At 37.6% G+C, this 18713-nt stretch overlaps 1 protein-coding gene across 2 annotated transcripts in view; it reads right to left on the reverse strand.

Moving 5' to 3' along the window:
• Window positions 1–7382: 7382 nt before the first annotated feature.
• Window positions 7383–18713, reverse strand: part of LOC123756156 (protein CLP1 homolog) — a 60288-nt gene continuing 48957 nt past the window's right edge. For both annotated transcript variants that reach the window (XM_069336576.1, XM_069336577.1), the window contains exons 2-9: window positions 18544–18636; window positions 16456–16617; window positions 15511–15745; window positions 14406–14576; window positions 12830–13017; window positions 10836–11055; window positions 9953–10043; window positions 7383–8275 (exon numbers count right to left, since the gene is read on the reverse strand). In XM_069336576.1, coding sequence (XP_069192677.1) covers window positions 8164–8275; window positions 9953–10043; window positions 10836–11055; window positions 12830–13017; window positions 14406–14576; window positions 15511–15745; window positions 16456–16617; window positions 18544–18633 — 1269 coding nt within the window. In that variant the 5' untranslated portion in view covers window positions 18634–18636 and the 3' untranslated portion in view covers window positions 7383–8163. The remainder of the gene's footprint in view (window positions 8276–9952; window positions 10044–10835; window positions 11056–12829; window positions 13018–14405; window positions 14577–15510; window positions 15746–16455; window positions 16618–18543; window positions 18637–18713) is intronic.

Consider the following 18713-nt stretch of genomic DNA (forward strand, 5'->3'; position numbering starts at 1 on the left):
AAGTGTTACCTCGGCAAGATAAAATCAATGCCATTCTGGAGTATCCAGTACTAAAGTCTAAAAAGGACGTTCAAAGATTTATCGGTATGTGTGCGTACTATCGACGTTTTTGTCAGAACTTTTCCAGTGTTGCCACTCCTCTCACAGACTTGTTGCGGAAAGCCGTTAAATTTAAGTGGTCATCAGACTGTGCAGAGGCATTTAAAAATTTGAAATTGATCTTAGCTTCCGCCCCAGTGCTTGCTAGTCCAAGGTTCGACCGACAGTTTAAAATTCATGTTGACGCGTCTGACTCGGGTGCTGGTGCAGTGTTGTTGCAAACTGGGGATGATCAGGTGGAACACCCAGTATATTATTACTCTGTGAAATTCGACAAGGCGCAACGCAATTATTCAGTGGTAGGAAAAGAAGCGTTGGCGCTAGTGTTAACATGTAAAAAGTTCGAAGTTTACCTCACAGGTAATATAGTGGAAGTGTACACGGACCATAACCCACTAGTCTTCCTGACTCAGATGAAGGGTAAGAATAAACGCATCCTCAGGTGGGCGTTGTACCTACAGGACTTCAATCTTTCCATTACCCACCTACCGGGCAGACTCAACGTGATAGCCGACGCTCTGTCCCGGTTGCCTGAATAACATTCATCTGAGCCACAGAAAGCCATTTACCAACTGTCATGCTTTAGTTAATTTTTTTTAGGTTCTCCTGTGACATTAAATATTCCGTGTCCAATTTATTTACTTCCCTGTTCTTTTATTTTTTTGTGTATGTTTTTTTTTTTTCTTTCAGAGAACTCCTTTGTATTTTTTTTTTTTTTTGCAAAGAAATTGCTTTTGATTGATTTTTTGTTTTTGTCATGTGTTTTTCTTTTTGTTCTCTGTATACTCTTACAAAAAAATATGACTACTATTCTAGTAGTCACATTTTTTTTTCTCTGAAGGTGGGAGGAGTGTTACGACCCTGGGTTCTCCAGTGGAAACCAGAGGTCAAAATTGAGCTATTAAACTTCCTGGTAGCACAGTTGGGCATCTAGAATGTCAATTGTTTGTATCTTCCCTGCCAGACGTAAGACTATTATTGTTTCTCAAAGAGCATTTAAAGACTGAGCTGGGGGTTGATTATTAAATAATAACATAGGCACCAACTTTGCTTACTAATACTTTCTAATCATTCATAAAGTAACAATACGTTGCATAGGGGAAGATCTTTAATGTGCTTAGCTGCACGATCAATTAGGCTCCTCCCGGCACCACGACATGAGGGAGGCAGCTGGTGGCTAGCTCGGTCTTCTCTTGGCTGGTGGCGTGAGGTTAAGACCTACTCTGTGGCTGTATCCCTACTCTCCTTCCTTCTCCTCTTACTTATTTCCCTTACCTGAAGTTCCTGTACCCTTAAGTTAAGTATTATATGGTGTAAGTGTGCCTACTCTGGTAGTAACGATTGGGGAGACCTGGGGATAGTATTTTGCCAGTGTTTGGGTACCCCTAAGTGTTGTGTTTTGTATTAGGGTCCCACGTGGTTTCACTACCCTAAGCTGCATCCAGCTTCAGTGCTTATCCAGTAGTACTTTACCCTAGCTTGTTATTAGTGTAAACCTTGTATCCTGCCTACGTGGACCAAGGCTTTTAACGTAAGATAGTGTGGTAAAGTTATTATTATTATTGTTATTGGTGTGAGTGTATATGGGGGGTTGTTAACGGGTTAATAAATAAGTACATGAATTACAGAGTATCTCTTCTTCCAAGGTGGGAGCGCAGTGATCAACCCTTAGACGAACATATTTGGTCTTGTAGCAAGTTATTACTACTGTGGACAGTTTATTTTGGGGGCCGGGCCTTTTAGCTCTCCCATATTTGATACTCCTGTCTTCTAACTACCTATACCCCTTAATAGTACCAGTACCCCATAGAAGCCCCACTCATATCATTTATAACAACCTACTACGGATGTGCGACAGGTTTGCCTTAAACCAGCAAATAGTAGAACCAACTAGGAAGGGGAACACGCTGAACCTCATTTTCACTAATAATGATGAATTGATCAGGAACATAATGATTACAAATACCTGTTACTCAGATCACAACTTAATTGAAGTTATGACAACCATGGGGAGTAGACCTTCAAAGCCAGTCCAGATTCCCGGTGGAGGAGATTTCAGCAAATTCAACTTCAATAATAAACAGATAAACTGGGAGCAAATAAACCAGGACTTCACAGAAATAAACTGGGAAGAACAGCTAGAAAATGCAAACCTGAACCAGTGCCTGGAAAAAATAAGCTCAGTAGCACTAGAAATATGTTCAAACCGCATACCCCTAAGAAAAAAGGGGAAGAGATGCATATTGGAACGGGAACGTCGTTCCCTATATAGGCGAAGAAAACGAATCGCGGAACAACTTGAGAGTCGCACCCTATCTCAAGAACGGCAAAGAAGGTTAGGTAGAGAAATAGAAACAATTGAACGGACGCTACAAGAATCATACAAAACCCAGGAGAGGCAAAGAGAGCAAAAAAAGCCATCAGTAAAATAGAGAGAAATCCGAATTTTTTTTCTCCTATGCAAACTCAAGATAAAAAAACACATCTAGTATCGGGCCCCTGCGAAAGGGAGATGGAACTTTCACCGATGACAACAAAGAAATGAGCGAGCTACTGAGGAAGCAGTACGACTCTGTTTTCAGCGAGCCATTAAACACACTAAAGATTGATAACCCAAATGAATTTTTCATGGATATGATACCAACATGAAATCATATATCAGACGACGTCACCCTATCCCCACTGGATTTTGAAGAAGCCATAAACAGTATGCCTATGCACTCTGCACCAGGCCCGGATTCTTGGAACTCCATATTCATAAAGAACTGTAAAAAACCACTATCGCAGGCCCTCCACATTCTGTGGAGACAAAGCCTAGATACTGGTTGATATACTAAAAACAGCAGAGATAGCACCACTTCATAAAGGAGGAAATAAGGCAGAGGCAAAAAATTACAGACCGATAGCACTAACATCGCACAATATAAAAAATTTTGAGAGTGCTAAGAAGTAAGATCACAAAATACATGGAATCACAGCTCCTCCATAACCCCGGACAAATTGGTTTCAGAACAGAGCGCTTTTGCCTGTCGCAGTTGCTGGACCACTATGATAAGGCATTTGATGCTATGAAAAACAAACAAAACGCTGATGTAATTTACACAGATTTCGCAAAAGTTTTTGATAAATCTGACCATGGTGTTATTGCACATAAAATGCGTTCAAAAGAAATTACCGGAAAAATAGGCAGGTGGATCTACAATTTCGTGACCAACAGAACCCCTTGTGTAATAGTTAACAAAATAAAATCCAGCCCATCAACCGTGAAGAGCTCAGTCCCCCAGGGTACTGTGCTTGCTTCAGTACTTTTTCTCGTCCTCATATCGGACATAGACTAGAACACAACCTATAGCACTGTATCATCCTTTGCAGATGACACTAGGATCTTCATGAGAGTAGGCAACATAGAGGACACGGCAAACCTCCAGGTCTTTCTATGGGCTACAGAAAATAATATGGTGCTTAACGAAGATAAGTTCCAGCTCATGCGCTATGGAAAAAATGAAAATATAAAAACGGAAACCACGTACAAAACTCAGGCAAATCATAACATAGAACGAAAATGCAATGTAAAGGATCTGGGTGTACTCATGTCGGAAGATCTTACCTTTAAAGAACACAATAAAGTAGCCGTCAGAACTGCAAGAAAAATGACAGGTTGGATAACAAGAACTTTTCACACTAGAGATGCTATACTGATGATGATACTTTCCAAAACGCTTGTGCTCTCTAGAGTGGAGTACTGCTGCACAATGTCAGCCCCTTTCAAAGCTGGAGAAATTGCTGACCTGGAGAGCGTGCAGAGATCCTTTACTGCTAGAACCCACTCAGTAAAACATCTAAACTATTGGGACCAACTAAAGAGCCTAAAACTGTACTCCCTTGAGCGCAAGCGGGAAAGGTACATAATAATTTACACGTGGAAAATATTAGAGGGGCAGGTCCCAAACCTGCACGCAGAAATAACATCACATGACACCAGAAGACATGGCAGGATGTGCAAAATACTCACGTTGAAAAGCAGAGGTGCAACAGGTACTCTGAGAGAGAACTCTATCAACATCAGAGGCCCGAGACTGTTCAACACGCTTCCACTACACATAAGGGACATAACTGGCCAACCCCTCACAGTGTTCAAGAGAGAACTGGATAAGCACCTCCAAAGGATACCTGATCAACCAGGCTGTGACTCATACGTCAGGCTGTGAGAAGCCGCGTCCAACAGCCTGGTTGATCAGTCCGGCAACCAGGAGGCCTGGTTGCCGGACCGCGGCCTGGTCGACGACCGGGCCGCGGGGACGCTAATCCCCGGAAGCACCTCAAGGAGGTAAGGAGATTATACATACTATTTATGAGTTCCACCAGTCAGATTTTATGACAGAATTTGTTAACACCAACGTTAACAATAGAAATGTCTCCACTAGCCAGGATAGGAAAACACTATTTAAACTGTTAACAAATAGTGTTTTTAGTAAAACACTACTGACCCCAGCCCGTTATGCCACTGACACCAAACTAGTGACTTCTGCCAAGGTCTTTTTACGGGAGGTGAAGAATCCACGCTTCAACGTATGGTACATTTAGGTGACAATAAATTATTGTCCATCAGTTCCAGACCATTCATTAAAATTACTTATCCTAATTACATTGGGTTCCAGATTCTTGAGCTAGCAAAATACAGTTTGACCATTATTGGTACAGGGTACTTAAGAAGCACTATACAGATAGGGCACAACTGGTGTACAGTGATATGGACTGCTTCATTTTTAGTTTATTGACAGATGGTCTTTAACGAGATGGGGAGAGAACCTCTTAAGTCATGGATGGATACCAGCAACTTCCCTGAAACTCACTCCCTTGTATGATCCTTCTAAAAAGGGTGTTTTAGGACTTTTAAAGTTAGAGGTTTCAGACCACCATATCCTCGAGGTGGTTGCACTCAAACCCAAAATGTATAGTTTGCTTTTGCACAACAATTCCAATTCCATTACCGCTAAGGGTATCCCCCGCACTGTGCAAAGATCTTTAACACATAACCATTTTAATGAAAGCCTACACAGTAATGGAATAGTAAATACTTTTCAATATTCTCAAATTAGGAGTGTTGGAGAGCAGATGGTTACAACTTTCAACACTAAGAGAGGTTTAAGTGCATTTGATGATAAGCACTTTTACATAAATAAATACAACAGTTTAGCCTATGGACACCCAGACATACCGTAGGAGACCCTTCCCAACACTTCTCCTCGAGGGATGGACTCCGAGAGTGAAAGTGATGACGTCAATGTACCCCAAAGCGAGGAAGAACGACGCCCCACCCCTGAGAGTGAGGGACATGACTTCCCTACCTTGGGAAGAAACGCCCTACTCCATTCACACACCAGATGATGAGTCATCATCTTCAACCCAGGAGGAGGAATAGCCCACATCAGACCAATGGGCAAAGAGAAGAGGTCTTGTCAGACACTATTATGGGGAATGGGAGGGGGATTTTGATTATGATATTATATAATATGATTATGTTAGACCTTATGTTCTTTGTTAATATAATTTATAAAACATAACGGCTATTTCTTTTACATTCTCTTATTCTTCAGTATATGTAACCTTGAATATGTCCCTTTAACCCCACTTGATGGGGGGGGGGGGGGGAGGGGGCGACCACCCTACTGTGTGAAACCTGTTTTTTACACCTGTCCATAGAGACACCCTACTGAACCACTTTTTGCTGGTGGTGGTTGCAACTGGCACCCCCTGTGTATTATAATATACATTTATATACATATCTCCATACTTTGCTGTATAAAGAACATGGTCATAACATAATGGATACCTATCTACATTGTTTTTGGAGGCTGCCACACCCACCTCTGATGACCTAATATGGATGGTTCTATCTGATTCCCTGCCTCTGATTCCTTTGTCTGATAGGTGGCTCTATCTTTCACCTCGCCTCTGATTCCATTGTCTGATAAGTGGCCCTATCTTGCTCTAAAACCACTACTCACATTCATACACACCCACACACCCAGAAAGCAGCCTATAACTGCTGTCTAACTTCCGGGGTACCTATTTACTCCTAGGTAACAGGGGCATCAGGGTGAAAGAAACTTTGCCCATTTGTTTCTGTGTAGTCCGGGAATCGAACACAGGCCACAGAGTTATGAGTCTTCCACGCTGTCCACTCACCTACCAGGCCCTTGTGTGTGTGTGTGGGTTCACCTAATTGTGCTTGCGGGGGTTAAGCTCTGGCTCTGGTTAAGCTCTAACCCCCGCCTCTCAACCGTCAATCAACTGATGTACAGATAACTGAGCCATCTTGGCTCTATCATATCTACATTTGATACTGTATGGAGTCAGCCTCCACCACATCACTGCCTAATTCATTCCATTTGTTAACTACTCTGACACTGAGAAAGTTCTTTCTAACGTCCCTGTGGCTCATTTGGGTACTCAGTCTCGACCTGTCCCCTTGTTCTCGTACCGCCCGTACCGTACGTACCGTATGTTAAAAAGTTTATCCTTATCTACCCTGTCAATTCCTCTGAGAATTTTGTAGGTAGTGATCATGTCTCCTCCTTCTCTTCTGTTCTCCAGTGTCGTGAGGTGCATTTCACGCACCCTTTTTCTCGTAACTCATGCCTCGTAGTTCTGGGACTAGTCTAGTGGCATACCTCTGAACTTTTTCCAGCTTCGTCTTGTGCTTGACAAGATACAGACTCCATGCTGGGGCTACATACTCCAGGATTGGCCTTACATATGCTGTATACAAGGTTCTGAATGATTCCTTTCACAGGTTTCTGAAGGCTGTTCTGATGTTAGCCAGAACATCAGAACAGTACTTGTGGCTGATCTCGAACCCATTGTTGATGTCACGACTTATACTGAATTTTTTAACTATCTCATAAAGATTAACTTGATCATCTAAATGAATTGTGGGGTTCAGTCCCTGAGCTTATTATGTGCCTCTGTAACCCTTTCCACTACCGTCCACGGGATAGGTATGGGGTGCATAATAAATGAACTAAACTAAAACTAAAATTCTCAACTGTCAGTCAATCAACTGTTATGAACTACTAACAAAAAATTTTACATACACACATACCCAGGAAGCATCCCGTAACAGCTGTCTAACTCCATAATATAATATAAATGAGTTCCATAATGTATATTGGGTCAAACGTGAACAACATCAAGATGTAAATTAATCATTGTTGGTAGTGAGCAGGAGCAGTTGAAGCTTATTATATATACAGAACTTTTTTGGGTAGAGAAAACATATAGATTTTGAATATTTGTGTTTATTTAAATCAACATAACAGTACATGAGCCTTATAGAATCAGCATAACCACTTTTGTTGGTGAAAAATACATTTGCGGCCCCAGTTTGGGAAATAGCTGTAATACACGTTACAAATATTTTGTTCATGTAAAATATGATTACCTGTACTAGCAACGCTCTTTGATTAGCTAATTTGATTTGACTTAAGGATTAGTTCTTTAGGTAGTTTTAGGTAGCATCTTTAAATATCTAAATTGAGCATTTCTGGTAAATTGATGACATGCAAGAATGATCTTGGAGAATTGCTAGTAATGAACACAACGATTTCCGGAAAATTTAGCCGTACTATGTAATGAGATATCAGATTATGGAAACAATTCAAATACATGGCTGAAAGCAGGAAGCAAACAGATTGATTCTCTTTACTCACTCTGTTTTTAATTAAATGAAGAAGCACACCTTTCTAGTGGACAGTTAGCATTAAGCAATTATGACATTAGAAACCTTGATGTTCCGATGTTTTTATTACGATGCGTTGCATGCTATTTTAACTGAAATCTCAAATTATTGATTTGATACTCAATTATACACAGATAAATCACATAATAAGTTATATCAATAAGAAAGTACACATGAGCCATGATGAGGATTCGAACTATGTACATGTACTAAATTGGTAAATGACTGTTAAACGTTGGTATAACAAAACTCAAGGTAAAGCTATTATTACTGCCTCTAAAAAACAAATATTCTGCCAAATGAACAAACTGCCAAACACAATTTTAATTAGAATCCATGAACCGGATTTCGGTTAGAAGTAATATAGTTTTGGGTAGCGGTTTTGGTTGTGGAGACAGCACCTTCAGCATTTTGCTCTCTTCGTCAACATCTAACCTGTAACGTACAAATAAATATATAAATATTTCAAACATATACTGAGGAAAATACATTTTCTTCAGAAGTACACATGGTATGACTATAATTGTTCATAAATACAACAATGGATGACCAATTATTCATTCACCTGTTATTTATTGGAACTATTATTTAAGATAAGCAACTTCCATGTGTTCTTCTGAATTAAATCGTATATACCATTCTTATATACCATTACACACACATGTTAAAATTATAATAATATATTGACAATACTTCTCATGTTTTTGCAATTTTCATATTGTGGGGAAGCGCTCTTCAGTACAAGTCAATACATAAAAAACGTGTAAAAGATATTCACTCTCACAACTGTACCATCGCACTATCTATATAAATAAAAATGTAAATGTTCGTTTGTTCATAATCGCTAATCACCGAAAGTTCTTCACTGATTGCTTTTTAAATTTTGACACGACGTTCCATTCGAAAATGGAACGCATTTAAATAAAAATAAAAAAATATGCGCATTTTTTAATGCACCCACTATATAGATACCACACCTGTGACAGGTAAAACATGTTTTTTTTTTTACAGCGCCATCTATTGCACATAATAGCAACATATGCTTGACTAAATATATTACGATTCCATATAAATGTTTCCGATTGCGTTGATTAGTTGAATTTTCATAGATTTCGATTTATTTCTATTTTGATTTTGATAAAAAGACAGCATGAATGAAGATCTGCAAGTTTTCTATGCATAAGTTGCATCAGAAACAAAGATTGCGACATCAGATTGCGATTGCAAAGAAACAAAGACATCAGATTGCGTCAAATTGCTTGCAGTCAAACAATGTACAAATTGCAATGAAATCGCAATTGCATGATATAGCAACGAAAATTATTTTGAGGCAATGGAGTGACTTTAACCTGCGTTTTGATGATTCCCAGACACCTAGTTTAACCGACTCGACCACGATGGTACAAAAGTCGACCAACCCGGAAATGCCGAGTTCTCTGGGAAGTCCTAGAGGTCCCAAACCGGAGTTCAACCAGTATTTTAAAGTAGACCCGACTTCACTTTGGCCTATGCTAATAGCGTTCACACTCAGATCACAATGAAATCGCAATGGCGTGATATATTAATTAAAACCATTTTGAGGCATTGGAGTGATCCGAACCAGCATTTTAGTAATTTCCATATATCTGCCTTAACATACTTGACCATAATGTTACACTAGTTTTTCGTTTGTCCATCTATCCATTCATGTCTAATTATCTAACCATACATCAAAGTCTCCTATTATCCATCTATCTTATTTCACCAGGAAACCTTATCTCTTGGTAAACCCAAACACACACTCTGTGCCACTTCACCACGACATGGTAAAAAACAATGCAACCTAGAATTCCACTAAATCCTCTAGGGGTCCTAAGGCTTCCAACTGAATTCCAATCAGTGTTTCAGTCGGAAGAGCTAGTTCCAACTGAGTGAGTTCGTATCCTCCTCATGGTTCCCACTGATTTTATATAGGCATGTACTCTACCCATGTATCCTATCCCTCTGGCTCATTTGTGGATGTCACATTAATTCAATTTTTGTTATCTCACAAATACAGACATTTTTCCTTTTTCAATTACATAAAATAATTTCACCCAAAAAGCTAGAATTCTCTGCTTTTTTTTTACTTACACACAGATAAAGCCAGCAACATTAGATGTTAGAAGATTCTCAGGTTTAGTTGCCAGACTGACAGCCAATATATGGTGCTTCAGCTTTACACCTGGGGATTTTAATAAAATGAACATAAGTAATTTGTATATTAGTATGCATAAGTATAAGTAATATATTAAATTAAAATACGCATATCATATTACTAATACTACCCTATATACTTGGTGCATGTTAATATTAAAATTATTCATTAGAGTATAAAATGACTAGATATTAAACGCCTCTTTTATTCACTTTAGTGCATATTATATATCATCCCAGGTAATCATATACCACCACACCCCAACAGTCATCCTCGTGAGACCAGGTGTACAGGCATCTTATTATTATAGTATATATTACACAGTACGAGAAAACATTCACATCCTCCTCACAAACTGTTCCCCACCTATCAATGTCACTTACCAAATCACGTGAGTTAGTCGCTCACACACTATGCATACCCACTTCCTTCTAAATCTGCCACGTGTCGTTACTTCGACTTTAACTTTAACACTAATAAATTATTGCTTCGATACTTCGAAGACTGACTTTTTTTCTATTATTTTTATACATTGGTAGCAAGCTAGCATTTTTCACTACACCAGAACAGCACCACTAACCTATACTTTCTGGCAAATATTCCAACTTCCAGCATTCATTTTTCCGTTGCATTTATTCTGTTCTGAAAATATCTAATAAATACCTACAACTTTCTCCCATTTTAGATTCTTCACTGAAGATCTCACCTCTAGCAGGTCCCCCAAAAGTTGGCATACTATCAAGATCTTTTTACCTCTATTGAATCAAATCATACATGCTTTCATTCAGGTAGGGACCTGAATATGTATATGTATATTACCTGGTTCAACTGGCACAAGTTTCGTCACGTGGTCGTCATGTTTGAAGTCTGCTGGCATGCAGGAGTCTGGTATCGCTGGAGAGCCAATCTTATATATCGTAAGGTCACTCATTTTCACCTCAAAGCTGTGTGAGTGATACTTGGTATGAAGACCGTAGTAATAGTGGCGGATGCGATTATCTCGAGCAGCAGCTCTCAATGCTGGGGTCCTCTCAACAACCTAACAAAGAAAGAAGTACCTTTATGCCTATATAATAGATGAAAAATGTAAGCTCATAGCACTGGCCTCGTGATTTCTTTAATTAAAATATGCACTTGATATTTTTTTTAACGTACTCGATCAACACAGATACATCCCCAGACCACCAATTCAACGTGTATGAAAAATATGGTGTTGAGGGATTTTAATAAAATGAGGGCAAAGGTGCAATGAATGATTACAATGTCCTGCAACTTCTGGACGGGAAGAATAATTAGGTGATAGGGAAAATAACATCATGTAGTTTGATGGGGGTAGTGGGAGGTGGTGCTTGAATTTGTTATCAGTAAAACAAGCAAAGTTACGTAAACATTTTAAACAATGAAGATTTTTTTGTGTGTACTGCGGATCCAACAGCTTATAGATGTTAGATATAGTTAAAGGAAACAATAATTTATTTGTAATAGTATTAACTACTGTTTATACACACATGACAAAAACCACTGTGAAAACTTGTATATAAATAGATTTAAACAGTTAAAAACTGAAAAAACTTTTTCACTTAACAGTATAGTTGCCACATAACTTTTGACACTCGAATGACAAAATGAAGTACACCAGATATTTAGTAAGTCTTTGTACTGCATCTGCAGTACTTTGGAAAGTTATGACATATCGTAATTAACCATGGAAGGTAAATTCCCCATACAAAGGCTCGTTCTTTACCGTTAATAACCTTCGTACATACCAAGAATTCCAGGGAAGCTAATGTTTGAGCTTACTAGACTCCAAGGCAAAACGCTATAACTATAACGAGGAAATTTACTTCTAAGGCTTTACAAATTGTATTATTTTCATGTTTTTATATGGTTGGGCCTTGCAATATTATCATGTCTTAGTTCAGTTATTATCAAGTTGTAAATCTGGCATTTGGACAAGTATGTATAAGCTATTTACAATAATCAAACTATAAATGCATTGTTATATTGATCTCTCAATACATATATACATGAGATGTTCTCACCACTGTGGTTATGTTAAATTCCCTATGTAGCACTTAGACTTACTAATTTAGTCCCATTTAATATATACACCATTGACAGGTAGCTGGTAATAACGAACAGAATAAATGCATAAATGCAAAATACAGCATATAGAGACCTAACAAATAAGGAGACCACACAAATAAAGATACCTAACATGGAACCTCAACAGAAAGAGCAAATGTTCAGAGGCACAGAAGGATCACAGATAGGTTGAACCTCAAATGAACAACACAGGACGAAGTGATGTAATATCTAGTAAGTGATGTAATATCAAGAAGTGATTGTACAGTCCTGAATCCGGAATTTAAGGACAGGAACAAATATCTCAAAACTGCATTCATAAACCTCTGAATCTATTGAAGGAAGGCCACCAAAAGGAGGTTAAAAATTAATGTCATATAGAAATGTCTACCAAGTGAATGCTGTATTAAATCTTCATGTGACATAATGTTGTTTATTGTGAAGACAATAGTGTACCAGATAAACTTTCCAGTTTTGTAAGTCAACAAGCACATGTTAAGACAACAAGTACAAAGTCGTTCACAAATGGAACATAAGATAAATGATAAAGTGAGATGAAGTTTATGAATAGAGCATAAGTGATAGGTTAAAGGCCTAAGAATTCAGCGGTTATTTTCGTTAGATAAAAAGTAATTATTCAGAGTAATTATTAATATATTTGTCATACTCAATTTCTGTTTTTTAATAAAGTACGGAAATAATTTAACAAAAATGATAAAAGTTCTTACCCCTCCACTCTTCGGCAGGAAGACAATTTTGATGAAAGAAATTTCACGGGCGAGTTCATTGTACAATCTCTCTTGGCCGAGTACAATAATAACATCAACTTCAAATGCTTGAGCAACATGTGCCAAGCTCTTGTAACCTTCATCTCTGACCCAACCACAAGTGTTGATCACCACACCGGAAGCTGCAACTATAGAAAACAGACAAAATTACAATATTAGCAGAATATAATTATTATGTTATTAACATATACATCAAACTTAACTAATAGACAAGAGAGCAAGTACACTGTTCTATAAGTGTACAAGTGTGTGTACAAGTACACTCACTAGCAAAAACAGCCACTCTTGTACAGGTTCAAATACCTCCAAGTTTCTCACAGATTTAGGAGCAAATCAAGAAGAAAATATTCTCAACTATCAAAAGTCGTCACAGAGCCAAAGTAGCGGAAGGAAGATCAACTGCGATATGGTACAATATGAACAAGCCACTGATTACTCCTCTTTCAAGCCTGGCAATAAGATATCCAGAGACATTGCAGTAGCCATACACAGACTCAGACTTGGTTATAAGTGCTGCTGGGAGGTAATGAACCCAATAGTAAAAGACTTTCACATCTGTGAAATAGAAGCAGAGGCGCCACTATTGCACTACTTACTGGAATGTGAAGCTACTGAAGCCCTGCGCATCAAACTCAACATTAATCCAACGACATCAGCTGCATTAGATGCACTTTCCACTGCGACTACAATGATTAGAAAAGCTGTTGAGGAATGGGACTCACTAGTGAGCATTCTGCATCTACATCCGCCTCCAAGATAATGTTAATAAAACAAGCCTAAAACTAGTGCACTAAAACAGAAGCGATAAATAAACTGGGAAAAATGAGGAATCCCCTCCTCCATTTTAAACTTAGACCCAAATATCACAGAAACAAGGTTATTGCGAATAGCCGAACTCATTTACGGGCTCACCATAGCCCGTGCTATTTGGACACTTCATTCTGAGTAGCTGAATTTTAAACAACAACAACAAACAACAAGTGCACTTACAAAGTTATAAGTTATTTAGCCACATATTTATATATATAGCTAGAGAGGGCTCCTGACTATTCTCGGACCAATTCACTTTGCACGGTCCTACCTTACCCTCTCTCTCTCTCTCTCTCTCGGAAAATTTAATCTATTATGAAGAACTGAAAATCCCTTAAATATCTCTATGGAAAAACATCTCCAACTTTAGATCGCAAGGGCTTGATCTTGAAAAGGTGGGTGAGGCTAGCCCCAAGCATTTGACCTTTAGCCTCAGACAGACAAAGACAAACAGACAGATAGTCTCTTTTAAAACATAGATATTAGGCTTTTCTCCTTTCTCAATGACATCCATGCCTCTTGTGGCTAATAACAAATATAATTGTGAAGATTATTTATTCAGTGAGAACTGATAATCGTTTTATAAGCATAAAAGTAAATATTTTTTTTATAAAAATCTAAAATAAAAAAAAAATAACGCATAAAATTCATTCTATGAGTCAAAATTTAAATGTCTAAGCTTAAGAAATAATTCCGTCATACTTACCCTTTTTATTGCCACCCATTTTGCCTTGAACTGTGGTTGCCATTCTAGAAACCAAAATATTGTACAGTGTCAAGTTGGAATGTGGGGCCAAGTGTCCAAAGTTGTAGATCAAGGGAGCTTCTTCAGAAAATCCTTCTTCCACGCTGAAAGCACGCTCAACTAGTTGTGCCCCTAAAGTAGAAAAGTACACATGTATATCATCACATTAAAGAATATTACTTATAAGTTTACCACCAATTTTAGAATTGTTCTCCCATTTGAAGTAGCTGATTTTAAAAGTATTACTAAACTATTACTTAATAATCACCACCTAGTCACTAGACAACTGAAGAAAATGAAGCTTTAATAAGAAGTATATTTAAAGTTTACAGTATTAGTAAATTATGTATTTAATTTTTTTATTTTTTTAAATGAAACTATCTTTAGTGAGAGTTAATGGTGTAGTTAGTGTTTTACGTATGTCCTCGTCATACACAAGGTTGTGATCACTAGAGACAAGAATATAATGGTAATTGGTGACAAGATAATTTTGTTTAAGCAACTTAATAACTTTGGCTTCTCATAACTATGGTCAAAAAGACTACTGTATAAGGCAGGTTTTTTAAATTTGCTTTTAGACAGTAAACAAGTAAAAACGTAAGATCCACAAATAATGAAGCGCAAATGTCCGTATCCGCAAAATATGAAAAAAAATTATAAAGTTCGTCCATTTTGTTTGTTCAATGCACTTTTTGTTACAAAAATTGTATATAAATATAAATATATAAAAAAACGAATATTAAATGAAATAATATTTATTATGACATCTAATTAAATGCAATCTAATAATATTAATAAATGTTGACCAAACCACACACTAGAAAGTTTAAGGACGACAACGTTTCAGTGCAACTTGGACCATTCTCAAGTCGATTGTCAATATTAATAAATGCAACAATATGGGTTGTCTTGTATGTCTGTTGTAAGAGTCATTGTATCGGTCTCCTTACTGAACAATGTCTGCTGGCTTTTTATTGGGTAATAATTTTTTTAGTAAGAAATAGTTTTATGTATTACTATACAATGAGGCAATTAAGAAATTACAGTAACTTCTCATCGAGCTTACCTATAGTACCTGGAATTGCAATAGATCCGTCACTGACATCCAAGTCCACAAAGATTGGTCTGCGTCTCATACGTACAGCATAGTTAAGAAGGATGCGGCACAACGTTGATTTTCCTACATCTGCCGGTCCCACAATCATTGTAACGGGCCCTCTTTTATCTTCTCCACGACTCAGTCCATCATCCGCATGTTCTCGTAATCGCTCTAAACACGCATGTGTGTTTAAGTACATAACCTGTAAAATGTATGTACATCATAAGTTACGTGACACGTTAACATATATTGATCATGTATCATTACAATGATAACAATGGTAAGTTTACCTGACCACACACTAGAATGTGAAGGGACGACGACCTTTCGGTCCGTCCTGGATCATTCTCAATCGGCTTGAGAATGGTCCAGGACGGACCGAAACGTCGTCGTCCCTGTACCTTCTAGTGTGTGGTCTGGTCAACTTACTTTAGCCACGTTATTGTGACTCATCGCCTGCAAAACAAAGGTACTATAACAATTTATATTGTTACAAAGGTACTTTAACAATTTACATTGTTACAATGATACTTTACATTGCAGGCGATGAGTCACAATAACGTGACTAAAGTAAGTTGACCAGACCACACACAAGAAGGTTAAGGGACGACGACGTTTCGGTACGTCCTGGACCATTCTCAAGTCGACAATCGACTTGAGAATGGTTCACCTTCTAGTATGTGGTCTGCTTAACGTACTTTACATTGTTACAATGGTACTTTTACACAAATTGAAAATGCAATGGTACTTTTACACAAATTGAAAATGCAATGGTACTTTTACACAAATTGAAAATGCAATGGTACTTTTACACAAATTGAAAATGCAATGGTACTTTTACACAAATTGAAAATGCAATGGTACTTTTACACAAATTGAAAATGCAATGGTACTTTTACACAAATTACTAACCATTGGAGTGTCATTGGCAATGTAGGTTCCTTGTGTATTTCCTGTGATCTTGAGCGTACAACCATGCCATGTGTAAACTGCAACTGAAGCCCCAGAGAGGAAAGTATAGCGCTTGTCTGAAACCAGCTCTGTTCCAAACACTTCGGCTTTCCCACTCGTTAACTGTTGATATGAAGTTCCTTTAGAGAATGATGAATGATTGAAATGAAAATTAAAATTAAAATGAAAAAGAGAATGAATGAAAAATTTAGAAAGCTCAGTTGCTCATGAATGTCTAGGTTTTACTACAATATTTCATTAAATTATAATATCAGATTCCATACATTGTATCATGAAATAATCTGAACAACCATTTATGAACCATTAGGCCATGCAGATCCGTCATTTTTGTATAATACTCAAAGCCATTTATTTCAGAAACGGGCGAGACAGTAATGGTTACTTGAATCGTTAATTGCAAATACAATTCGTCTTCATCTTGAAAAATATAAATTAATAAATGAGTCGCAACATTGTTTTACAAATGGCCGTTTAACAAATTTGCAATCTTTTTATTCCAGCATAGTTGAGGCAGTTGATAGTGGTAAGGATTGTGATGTTGTGTACCTTGACTTTAGCAAAGCTTTTGATACAGTGCCACATGAAAGACTAATTAAAAAAATAGAAGCTCATGGTATTGGGGGTGCTATATTAAGTTGGATTAGGGCATTGCTATTCTAAAGGAAACAAAGAATTAGTATAAATGGGGTTAAGTCAGAGTCGGATAATGTTGTTAGTGTAGTGCCTCAAGGAACCTCTGTTGTTTATAATATATATAAATGATTTAGATTCAGGTTTGAGTAGCAACATCTGCAAATTTGCAAATGATACAAAAATCGGTAGGGAAATTAACACGAAAGAAGACTCACTATCACTGTTGATCTAAATAGGGCTTTGAAATGGTCAAAAGATTGGCAGATGCAGTTTAATGCTGATAAATGTAAAGTTCTGAGGCTAGGTAATGATGATGAATGAGTTAAAAAGATACGAGCTAGATGGTGTTGAGATTGCGAAGTCGGATTGCGAAAGGGATCTGGGAGTTATGATTAGTAAGAATTCAAAACAAAAGAATCAATGCATGAATGTTCACAATAAGGCAAATAGGACACCAGGATTTATTATTCGAAGTGTTAGTAACAAGACACCTGGTGTGGTTCTTCAGCTATATCTTACTCTGGTTAGGCCCCATTTAGATTATACAGTTCAGTTTTGATCGCCGTACTATAGAATGGATATAAATTCACTTGAACGTGTCCAGCGTAGGATGACTAAGTTAATTTCCCATATTAGAAATCTTTCATATGAAGATTAACAAAGCCTAAAATGCATTCACTGGAAAAGCGAAGAGGTAGGGGTGACATGATAGAGGTTTACAAGTGGATGAATGGACATAACAAAGGGGATATTAATAGGGTATTAAAAGTATCAATACAAGACAGAACACGAAACAAATGGGTATAAATTGGATAAGTTTAGATTTAAGAAAGACTTGGGTAAATACTGGTTCAGTAACAGGGTTGTTGTTTTGTGGAACCAATTACCGCATAATGTGGTGGAGGTGGGGTCCCTCGATTGTTTCAAGCGTTAGGCATGGGTTTCATGGGTTGGACATGTGTATGAATGGGATTGGGTGGTTATAGATAGAAGCTGCCTCGTATGGGCCAATAGGCCTTCTGCAGTTGCCTTTGTTCTTATGTAAACATATAATTATGAAAGAGCGTGATTTATTCCGTTAATTGCACGCAATATACAAGGATTCCCTACATTTTCTTGGCATACCTAATTTCGTAGTAATTATATTGTTTTGTTCCAACGTTACAGTTTGGTATATAAGGTCCTGCGAGTTGTTTCATCCCTATCCTATGACGGTGGAAAGTGAGTAATAATGATAATCATATTACTAGTGTTAAAGGTTGCATACACTAGCATTGTCGGAAAATTATCATGTCACAACGAGTTTGTGCCACTAATTCACTATCACGAAGATTCCCTGTAAGACATCATGCTAAACTTTATATTAATGCAATAATATACCAGAAAACATTTTACCTTTACGCCAACTGGCTCCTTTCCTTCTACTTCAAACCGAAGTTCACAATTTGGTTCCAGCTTGAACACTTTTTCATCAACTTTTGCCATGACCTGTTGATAAAGATAAAATGATTAGGAAAAGACTTCAAAATTTGTACTTAATTCGATGTGAGGCTTAGAAATTTACA

Source organism: Procambarus clarkii, chromosome 36 (genome assembly GCF_040958095.1).
Source record: "Procambarus clarkii isolate CNS0578487 chromosome 36, FALCON_Pclarkii_2.0, whole genome shotgun sequence".
Taxonomy (NCBI): domain Eukaryota; kingdom Metazoa; phylum Arthropoda; class Malacostraca; order Decapoda; family Cambaridae; genus Procambarus; species Procambarus clarkii.